The 10,380-nt window shown below is 35.8% G+C and overlaps 1 protein-coding gene across 1 annotated transcript in view; it reads right to left on the bottom strand.

Annotated features, from left to right (window-relative positions):
* Positions 1 to 10,380, bottom strand: part of LOC104528103 (adhesion G protein-coupled receptor B3) — a gene marked incomplete at both ends in the record, with an annotated part of 43,184 nt that overhangs the window by 19,986 nt on the left and 12,818 nt on the right. The window contains 3 exons of the mRNA XM_029085960.1: positions 4,240 to 4,404; positions 5,252 to 5,416; positions 8,982 to 9,146. Coding sequence (XP_028941793.1) covers positions 4,240 to 4,404; positions 5,252 to 5,416; positions 8,982 to 9,146 — 495 coding nt within the window. The remainder of the gene's footprint in view (positions 1 to 4,239; positions 4,405 to 5,251; positions 5,417 to 8,981; positions 9,147 to 10,380) is intronic.

The following is a 10,380-nucleotide window of genomic DNA, read 5'->3' on the forward strand; positions in this document are numbered from 1 at the left end:
CCACATTAAAGCATCTGTGAAGCTCCAACCCATGTTGCCCATAGAGACATTACAGTCATGTTGGAGTGGTATTATATATGAGTTAAAAAGCCTCGCTGGCCCCGCTCAGGACCAGTTCAAGTATTTCTGTAACTATAGCACAATTAATTCATAACACTTCCACAGATAAATGTGAGTTAGCTGTACAAAATCACAGAGAACTGCTAAAATTTAGAAGCAAACAGCAAATGCTGAGGTAAATCTGCTAAAATTGGCAAATAAATAAACCCAAAAACCAGACAGTGTGATTTAGCAATATCTTCCCACACAGAGCATGTACTCAAATTTACCACGTTACACCCCTGTAATGATAGGCCTGAATTCATCCCACATAGAGCGCAACAACCCAACAAAGTCAGTGGTCTAGAAGCACAGTCTTCTTCTGACACTACTAGTGAGAGGACATGCATCTCCAAGGGGGAATCATCTCAACAGGGATCTGAGGAAGCTCTGTACTACACACAGACAGAGCAAGAGACATACACAACCTCACAGAGTCCACAATCTACCTAGGCAGCTACTAAATATGGGAAAGGGCAATGAGAGGGTGAAGCAAGTTAGCCAACAGCACACCGTAGCTCACAAAAGAAGCTAGAACTACAGTTCCTCTATGGAATCCTAATTCAATGCCACAGGCAAAATTGTTGTAAACAAAGGCAATAGAAAAAGAGCTTTTGAACATGTTGTAGATTAGTATTGTAATCAGTGTTGTAATCAGAGACAAAACAAAACCCAAAGGTTTCATTTTATTATTTAGTTGTTGACAATTATTTGAATCTTCCCCCTTCTCATATTCTATCTTATGTAGCTACTATTGCCTCTGAAGAAACCTTCTACCTTCATTAGCTAGTCTTTATCACAGAATGTTAGGGATTGGAAGGGATCTCAAAAGATCATCTAGTCCAATCCCCCTGCTGGAGCAGGAACACCAAGATGAGATTATCATTAGCTAGTCTTCAGCAGCACTGTGATCTTTTTGCTAACAAACAAGGGAGTCTGTTATTGTTTTCAGTAATATTTTGGTCAAAAGAATTTCATTATGTTTTCTACCACTAACAGTAGGCTTATGAGATAAATATTGAGGATTTGTTTTGAGTAAAATCTGGGTAAAGCATAGATATTGGAATATGTACAGAATTATTATAGAATTAACTATTATGGAATGAAGTATTTCTGGAAAACAATACTATATTATTGGAAACTAAGATATTCTTAAAACTGTCATAAGAACATGATCCTATTTTTCTAAAAATAAATTTACTGAAGTCTTCTCTCCTGAATAATACTGTACTTTGTACTTAGTTCTCACATTTCTTATTTTTCACTGACATATTTGATAGGACCTACCTTATTTCTCTTACATATTTCTCTAAAAGTTACTGATCATGTCACTCCTTATCCATCATGGGTTGCAATTTCTTTTGTTACTTAGCTGTCCTTTATTCCTATGGGACAGACCTACTGTTTTTTCATCCTGTGTAAGTCTTCCAGAATGATTCCTGTGTGACTAGCTGCTTAGCAGATCTGGAAGGTTTTTTTCCCTTCTCTGATTTGTTTCCAATTTTCTGAAGTTATTCTTCACAAAAGGATACTTTGAGTATAGAGTACTAAATCCTTAACACTGCTGACCTACTAGGAGTGAAACCTAACTTAGACATTTGGGATGCAACAAAGGAGCAATGACTGAAGCCAAAATATCTTCAGATCTTTGTTTTTTAATTCCCAGAGTATTACACAATGGAAAGAAAAACCCAATAGTTTTAAAATTTATAATTGTGAATAGAAATAAATCACAAGAAGGATACTCAACATTTGTCCAGAAACCAAGATGTTTGATAAACCAACTTTCAGACAATAGTTTTGAACCTGGCTTTCTTAGTGCTGTTTATATGCAGCTTCTGGGAGTGTCTGATGTAATTCAGACCCTGCCCGAACCATTTGAAGAGAATCACTAACTGACTATGAAGAAAATCTCATCTAATGTGCAGATAATGCAGAACTCAAACTACAAAAAGTCCAGTCCAGATTTTAGTCAGTCCAGTGAGCAGATCTGTTTGCAAAGTATCTTATTAATAGCAGCCAGCGTAAGAGAAAAAAGTTTTATTCTCCTTTTGCTTCCACAGTTTAAAGTCAACCACTATTTAACTTTCTCTAAGTCTATAGACCTCTGGGTGATACAAACAGGTGCAGCTTCATCTACTTTACAAATATGTTCTGCAGATCTACAGAGCTGAGGTTCTGGTCTTACACTAGTGGCAAAGCAATGCTATTATAAGAAAAAAATATCATTTTAGTCTCTCATGTTTCTCAATGACTTACACAGAAAAAACAACTACTGAGAAAAAATAGCTTCTCTGAACTATTTTAGGGCTACAGAAGAAAAGCATACAAATAATTAAATTTGCCTATACTTTGAACGATCACTTCTGCATAATACTTTTTATTTTTCTTGGTGTTTATAAAAATGCAAATCTGTATATTATTTTATAAAATTTTAGTAGATTACACACTGTCTACATTTAAATCTGAGATGTTTTAGTAAATGTCGGTCTAGAAACAGGTAAATTAAATATTTTATTCATGTATAATCTTCTGCACAAGTATAGTTTGTTAAGAGGTGTTTTAGGTTATGGTTTATATAAGCATGCTGGTTCTAATCTGGAATTAGTCAAGTAAATAAATAAATTTACCAAATAGCATATAAAGCTCTGTATGCATTTGATTTGTAAATACATCTGTAAAATATTTTATTAACAGCAGGTGGCAACATTTGAAAATTGGACTGCAGCAGCATGATTTTACTTTTAAATATACAAATGCAAATTAATTCAAGAATGGTTTTATAAGCAGAATCTGGTTCATCTGAATATCTGCTTATGACAAAGAGTCACTTTCTTTTAGTGCTGTACTTTTATAGAGGAAGTCTGCATTAACTATGGAAATTATAATTTGTTTAGGAATCCAATTCAAATACTGTTTTGTACCACTTTTCAAATAATGAATGCTTTATTAAAAATAAAGAGATCATTTGAGAAGTAAGTTAAATTTACTTAACTTCTCCAGTGTAGTATTACACCTTTATAACTGCAAACAGTCCTTTTGTTGTTCTTTGAATGCAATGAGATTCACTGTTCTACTGTACTGCAAACACCTTGGAAAATGATCTTTGATAACTGTCAACGATAAACATGCTGCCTATGAAAATGTGGTCTATAAAATTCATATTTGATATATTTCCTATTGCCGGAACCAAAGCATTCCTCCCACTTAAATCGTTTCTCTGACTAGCAGAGAACATAGCCATCAAAATGTCCACAAGTCCAAGAGATTGCTACAATGATTTTTGCTGGTTCCTGGCTTGCAGTTCAAAATACATCATTTCCCAAGTGAATGGTTAAGACATCCTACAGTACTTACACCCTATTTTGTTATCTTACACCTATCCAACAATGCATCCTTTTACTTTAGGACAATGTGTCTTTAACGATAAAAATGACTAGATTCACCAGCTGTTCCAGTTTATTCATTGTTTTTGAAGAAGCTCAAAAGTACACCTTTGTTAGCTTTCAGTGGGCAAGACTTAAGTTTGTTGGGAGATTAAAGTAAAAAGTGCTGCAAAGAAATATATTTAAGTATGATATTAAACCAGGAAAGATGTGCCTTTATAATTTTAAATTACTTTCCTTTTTATAAAACGTTGCTCATATATTCATTCTTTCTCTACAGTTCAGTAAGGTTCACTTTTTCCCTTATCTTTACTGCACTGAAATTTACCCTACATGTATTACAAAGACATCTCTTGTACACTGGATAAAAGGAATTCCATGATTTACAAAACCAGCCCTGATATTCAGAGAAACAGTGCATTCAGAGAGAATTTCTGTAGCAAATCACTGCCTTTCCAAGAAACGGAGGCATACCTAGGCAATGGAATATTTTTCTGATAACTTAGTATATTATGGCATGTTGATGTATTTAAAACATGATGCATTGCTCATATATCCAATAGGGTTAGTTTACATGTAGCTACATAAACACAACTCTACTGAGAAAAACAGCAGTGACTTGTCTAAAGCAAGGCCAGATAGGGCTCTTTATGGCTATTACTGTATGGACATGATCTTGTCTTTCCTAAAGATGACTATCAAAGTAAGTCACGCTGTAGTGTAGATAACAACAATGATTATATTTGCATCTTACCAGGACACCTCTGTTCACTGCACCTTCTAACTTCCTCTCCTGTTCCTTCACACTGTTGCCCCGTCACGGCAGCACCTTGACAGATCCTTATCCGTCTTTCCCAGCCACCATCGCAGGATTTGGAACAGCCACTCCAGTGGCCCCACTGGTTCCACTGGCCATTTGCTGTTTGTAAAAATATAGTTACAATGGCAACATGACAGTCATAAGGGAGGATATATAGGTTATTCTTGACATCGGTAAGAGAAGAAAGCCCCCCATATATAACTAACAGTGACAGAAGTGGTAGATGTAGGTGCATGTAATATGGGGAAGTCTCTACCTGGCTCCTAAATATGGGATTGTTGTCTAAATGATTTGCATCTTAAGATAAATAAAAACTTACACTTAGACTGCAAAAGAGACATTGTCCCCCTTGTATTTTTTTTTTTTTTTCTCTGTACACTTGTATAGTGCTGTTGTATGGTAATGATACACATTTACAATGTGCATAACTATCCTTTAAAAAACTAAATAAAAATATTTTTCCATGTGATATTTTAAGAGCTAGACTTTTACATGCTCTGACAGTGCAAATCAGGCTTAAAAGCAGGTATAAATGTAATTTACCCACCCTGGAAGTAGTCTCAGTGTAAAAGCGAATCAATTCACACAGGTTCACTGTCTAGGCTCACAAAACAATTTATGAAGTTTTTTAGGCCTCAGATATATCTTTCTAAAAGTGTTTAATATCCTTTAAATGGTGATAAAACCAAAAATCTGATATGCAGCCCATCATGCAGTCTTTCTGGACGTACTCTTTAGCTTTTTATCTCCAGATGGCTCAACAAACAAAAAAGAGTGAGACCCTCCCAGGCCTCCTGCCGGCGGTGGCTGCTCTGCCCTTTTGCAGCCCGGGAACCTGCCGGGGTAACCCCAGTTCCTGGCTCAGAGCTACCAGCAAGACCAGCCCCTGACCCTCTCCTGAGCAGGAGAGGTGGAACCGCAGCTCCCCATGCCAGCCCATACTCACCGGTGCACTCGGGGTTATAGCACTCCCGGCTCTCAGCCCAGGGCCCTCTGCACTCGGAGCCGCCATGGGCTGCTGCCGTGCACTGCCGGCTTCGCTGCTGGGTGCCATTGGAGCAGGTCACCGAGCACTGGCTCCACGAGCTCCACTCCTGCCACTGTCCGTCAACTGCGGCCGCAGGCACAAAAGAGATGGACACAGCAGAGTTACCACCTCAGCCGCGCAGGGCCTCGCGGCTTCCCTCTAGGTGAGGGGGTTTCACCTTAGGCCTGAATGCAGCCCCTCCGACCGGGCCCAGCCTGGAGGCCCTTGACTTCTTACGGCAGTCAAACACAGAAACCACCATTAGAAGTTACTTTGAAATAATTCAAGACTGTTTTCCCTTTTCTTCAAGTAAAGAACGTTTCATTTCCTCTAATTGTACCCCGATATAACAAAGCACAAATTATGATTTTGCTCACATGCCATAACGTCTGAAAGGCCTTACTGAAAACAAGGCTTTATTAAAAAGGACTAGTCTTGTCTCTTTAGGAAAAAGTGTGGGCCAGTCTCACATCATGCAAACTCTGAGCCCTTCAAAGTGATTTATTACAGCTGCAGCCATCACTCAGATGGGGCACTTTACAAGATTATTGGTCCTGACTGTGAAATTAGGTCTCTTTAGTTGAGAAGGAAAAGGAAAACAGGAATTGCCACTTTGCCTCACATACAGCCTTTGTTCTCTACATTTATAATGCTGGATATACTTTTATTATTCATCCTCCCTGCAAGGTAAATAATCCCAGTTCTTCAACGTTCTTTCGAGATAAAAGGTAGGAGGACAGAAACAGCCTGCCTTCCTTCTCAGGTGTGCTGCTCTGTTTGCATATTGCATAATCGTCTTTCTGAATTTGTCAAATTGAATTTTTAAACAATGTAGATATAGTGACCACTTTTGTATTTATTATTTTGTATTAGCCCATACATTTAAGCTTGGTTTACTATTCCCACGAGTAAAGGTTTAGAACTGTTATTTTCAATTTATATATCAGAAAGCTTCTTGAGACAAATGAACATATTAAAAAATATAATAATAAAAAATGATAAGTTCTCATAAAAGTGAAAAATTATATAGTCTATAATAGATAATAGGACTAGACAGTATTTTTGAAAATGTGTAAACATTATGAAATGTGTTACCACTGATTGTGCTAATTCATAATCCTGTATTCCTACATACTTCAGCAATCATCAGTTCCTCATTTTACCTACAGTTACCCAGTATAAACTCAAAATATAGGTTATAATACAATTTTTATTAATAATCCTATTTGAAAATCTGGTTTTAGAACTACTATTACCATAAAAGCACCACCACTGAAAATGAGTAACTTGGCACACTTGCCAGCCCCTGGTTTGGGATTCTTCTAAAGGAGGGTTGGAATAGCGGCTTCCTAAATTGGTGGTGTTAATAATTAAAATAGGAAGCAGAATCTTTAAGTTAGTGATTCAGCATACTGTGCTTGTAAGGATGCACCACTGTTCAGTGAAATACAGCGGTGAACTATTTTACTGTTGCCTGACAGTAACCACAGAACATTTCTAACAGTTCAAAGATACTATCTATATCGCTAATGCCCAGGATCTCAGCAACCAGTGAATTAAAGGAAGAGAGTTTTGGTGGCTTTTTCCTAAAGTTCTATATTATATATTCTATGTAATGCCTGGTTGTGAGCCTGCCTGTTCTCAGTGCAGATGCCTCTCAAGCTATGAAGCTGTGCCCTGATAATTTATTCAGCAGAAAATGGAAATCTTTCCAAACATGGAAGCTTGTTGCAGTCATTAATCATAAAAGCTTTGTGTGAAGAGGAAAATATTATGGAAATTACATTCAGTGAACCTTCTTCAGTTTTATTGATTGCTATATAGTATTATTTGGGGTAGGAAAGATCAAAACAATTATTACAGTGTCTTTGCAGAAAACTCATTCCATGGCTTCTCATATATATTTCATACATCTCCATTCTTTATCTTTAGGAGCAAATAGCGTGTGAGATTTCTATTTCAGAAATACCGTTAAAAGACTAAAGAATTCAACATGAAGATTCCCTTACAAACTTGAACATTCAAATTACAGCAAATCCTAACATTCAACAAAGATTTAAACTGTTACTTTTCAATGTAACCTGTATATAACTTCCTTTGGTGAAAGTCTTTTAGGTACAAATGCCTGTTCAAAATCCAGAATTCCCAAATAATTGCTTATTTTGGCAGATTAAGTGTAATATCTTCTGTGTTTCTTCGCAATAGTGAAGTGAACTGAATGCATTAATTTAATTTCTGCTGGTTTTATTTGGCATTTCTCTTGTTGACAACTCTGCTTCATGCTCATATATCATGTTAATTACTTTTATGTAGGCACATGCAAAATTGCACAGCTGCCAACTTGGCCAAAACCTAGATTAATTCAAAATTTTTTTCAGCTGCATTCAAGACTAAAAATTTTCCATGAATTTTGTCCTGAAGGTGGAGTATGTTTTGCTGAACGGAAGAAAAGCAAAGTTCAAGTTTAATAAAAATCTAAGAAATTTAGCTTCAATTCTGTGAGGCACTAAATTCAATTTTTTCTTTCATCACTGTTTTCAAATCATCAAACAACAGTCTGCAAATGAAATGTCCATCAACTCTTTTCAGGAAGAGCTCTGGTCATGGAGAATCCATTTGCAGCAGTGTTGTGAGCTGTGGATATTCAACAAGCAACACTTCAAGGGCAACCTTCACACTGCCAGACAGGATTCATGAAATAAATTTCTCACATTACAACTACCTGACACCTTTTTATTACCTAAGTATTACACAATTATATATATAAACACTTCTTCATGGTTATTGAACTAATTGTATTACTTAGGTATTATATTCATATATATATATATACACACACATATACATATATATGTGTATACACATATACATACATACATTGAAAATATTGGTTGAAATCAATCATAACCTATGGACAAAAATTTAAAAATAAATTTAGAAAAAATAGAGATTTTTTTTTTTTTTTCCAGTTAGTTAGTTTCAGTTTCAGTGGATGGAAGGTTTAACATGAAGCCCACACATTGTTTACTTGGTTAGGGGTAGTTTTTTGAAAGTGGTTTAGCAGCTGCCTCGCAGAAATGAGACACTTGAAATTCTTACCTTAAGGGCTTAAGTGGGATTCAAATAATGACCTAGCTTACATCCGCCTTCCTCTCTGCACACATGTAAATGGTATCCATTTTGAATAAATTAATAACAATTAAAACTGTATGGTTTCCCACATATGCTTTTTGTATGATGAATAGATAATTACAGTTACAAACCAACCTCCAAGCAAACATAATTCAAACAGATTTGTTGGACGCAAAATGTGTTACCTCTGAACGTCCCCCTTTAAGCCACACTCAGAAAGTTGCTTGCCTTTTGGTTCTCCAAGACCCACCCTGAATCAAGATTTCCTACACAACATACTGTGCACTACAGAGAGAGTATCTTGAAGAAACTAATTGTTTGTGTAGTATCTCAAGCAGAGTTACCATGCTGATTATATACTTTAATCACTACAGTCAGAATTATGAAAAATATTACTCTGTCTACTCACTTTGCGTAACATTTTTTTTTTTCTGGGTGCAAAGGGCAATAAAAGAAATCACAAACAACCCACATCGAATGCACTGTAACAAGGCAGAGAGTTGCTATATGAGCTCACCAGGGCAGAGTGCAATATTGCAAGGTTTATGTTGTGTTTCAGGTCCATCACATGATCTTCCCCCATACTGGGGAGGTATACATGACCTCGTCCTAGTTCTTTGGCCTCGACCACATGTGAATGAACACAAACTCCAAGGTGACCATTCCTCCCAAACGCCATGTACTGCAACAAACCAAACAGATTTTAACCAGAAACAGACACACAAGTAATAGAAGGATTTAAAAATAAACAAGAACAATGTTTTAAATGGGAATTATTTTGCCAACTTCAAGGAAATCAGTACATAGGTAATCTTTAGCATTGGCAAATAAATATAAAATATAATTAATTTAAATGTTTAAAGTATATTTTCTCTGAAATATATTTAACTTTGAACCATTTTCTCCAATCTTTAAACTAATCTCACTACCACATTTTCTTTTCTTTTATTCTTTTAAAAAAGATAGCTTCCCTTATCAACAGTTGGTTATGGTATCTTTGGTACCTGACTTGAGATATGTTTATCAGCTCTGATTTTCAGGAGACTAGTCTTTGTGAAAATCAGGTATAGACTTTATGTCTCAAGGCATCTCTAAAAACTTGAAGCAATCAGAATTACACTTTCTTTTGAAAATACAGGAATAAATGCAATAATTTCTTAGTGTTACCATCATAAATTTGGGCTGTGATCTTACAATTGTTTCATTTGTTTTAATTCTGGTGGGAACATGGCAGCACACATACTTGATTATCTTCCTCAAAACTTCCAAGACCACATAAGCAAAAGAGATTTGTGCTATTTCCTTACATGAACATATTAATTGATTTAACATACACAGTAATACATGCATGACTTTATCTTAAAAAAATTTTCACTTAACATACTTCAAACACCTTCACAGTACACAATAAATTACAAACACGTAGCAATATTTTTATTTGCAAGTATTTCATAAAATTAATGTAAAGAACCATGGAAGATATATCTTTCTCTACCTTAATTTTTTCTTCCATTGTAGGAGAAACTAATATACAATATCCATATAAGCTTATAAACCATATGCATTCCTTTTTCAGAAACAACTGGAGTTAGATTTTGAGAAAGTTCTCTAATGTATTATAGTTAAGCATGTACTGGTAAGACAATTCTGTACATGCATTGGTAAAAGAGTTCCTTATAAATTGAAAAATACTGCAAAACAAATTTTAGTTATTTTCCTCCTGCTTGAATAAAGTAGTTGTACAGGTATAAATTCGGCTGTATGAGAACAGCAATGTAGTAATGGGAACTGTAGTACTGCTAAGCATTTAAGAAAAATCCAGAGAATTAGTACCCAGACTGAGCATCGCGCTCAGTATCACATAACTCTGTGTATTTCTGCAACTCTGTCTGTTTGAAGGGTGTCTGGAGGGTGAA

The sequence above is a fragment of the Antrostomus carolinensis genome, unplaced genomic scaffold (assembly GCF_000700745.2).
Source record: "Antrostomus carolinensis isolate BGI_N321 unplaced genomic scaffold, ASM70074v2 scaffold3237, whole genome shotgun sequence".
Classification (NCBI taxonomy): Eukaryota; Metazoa; Chordata; class Aves; order Caprimulgiformes; family Caprimulgidae; genus Antrostomus; species Antrostomus carolinensis.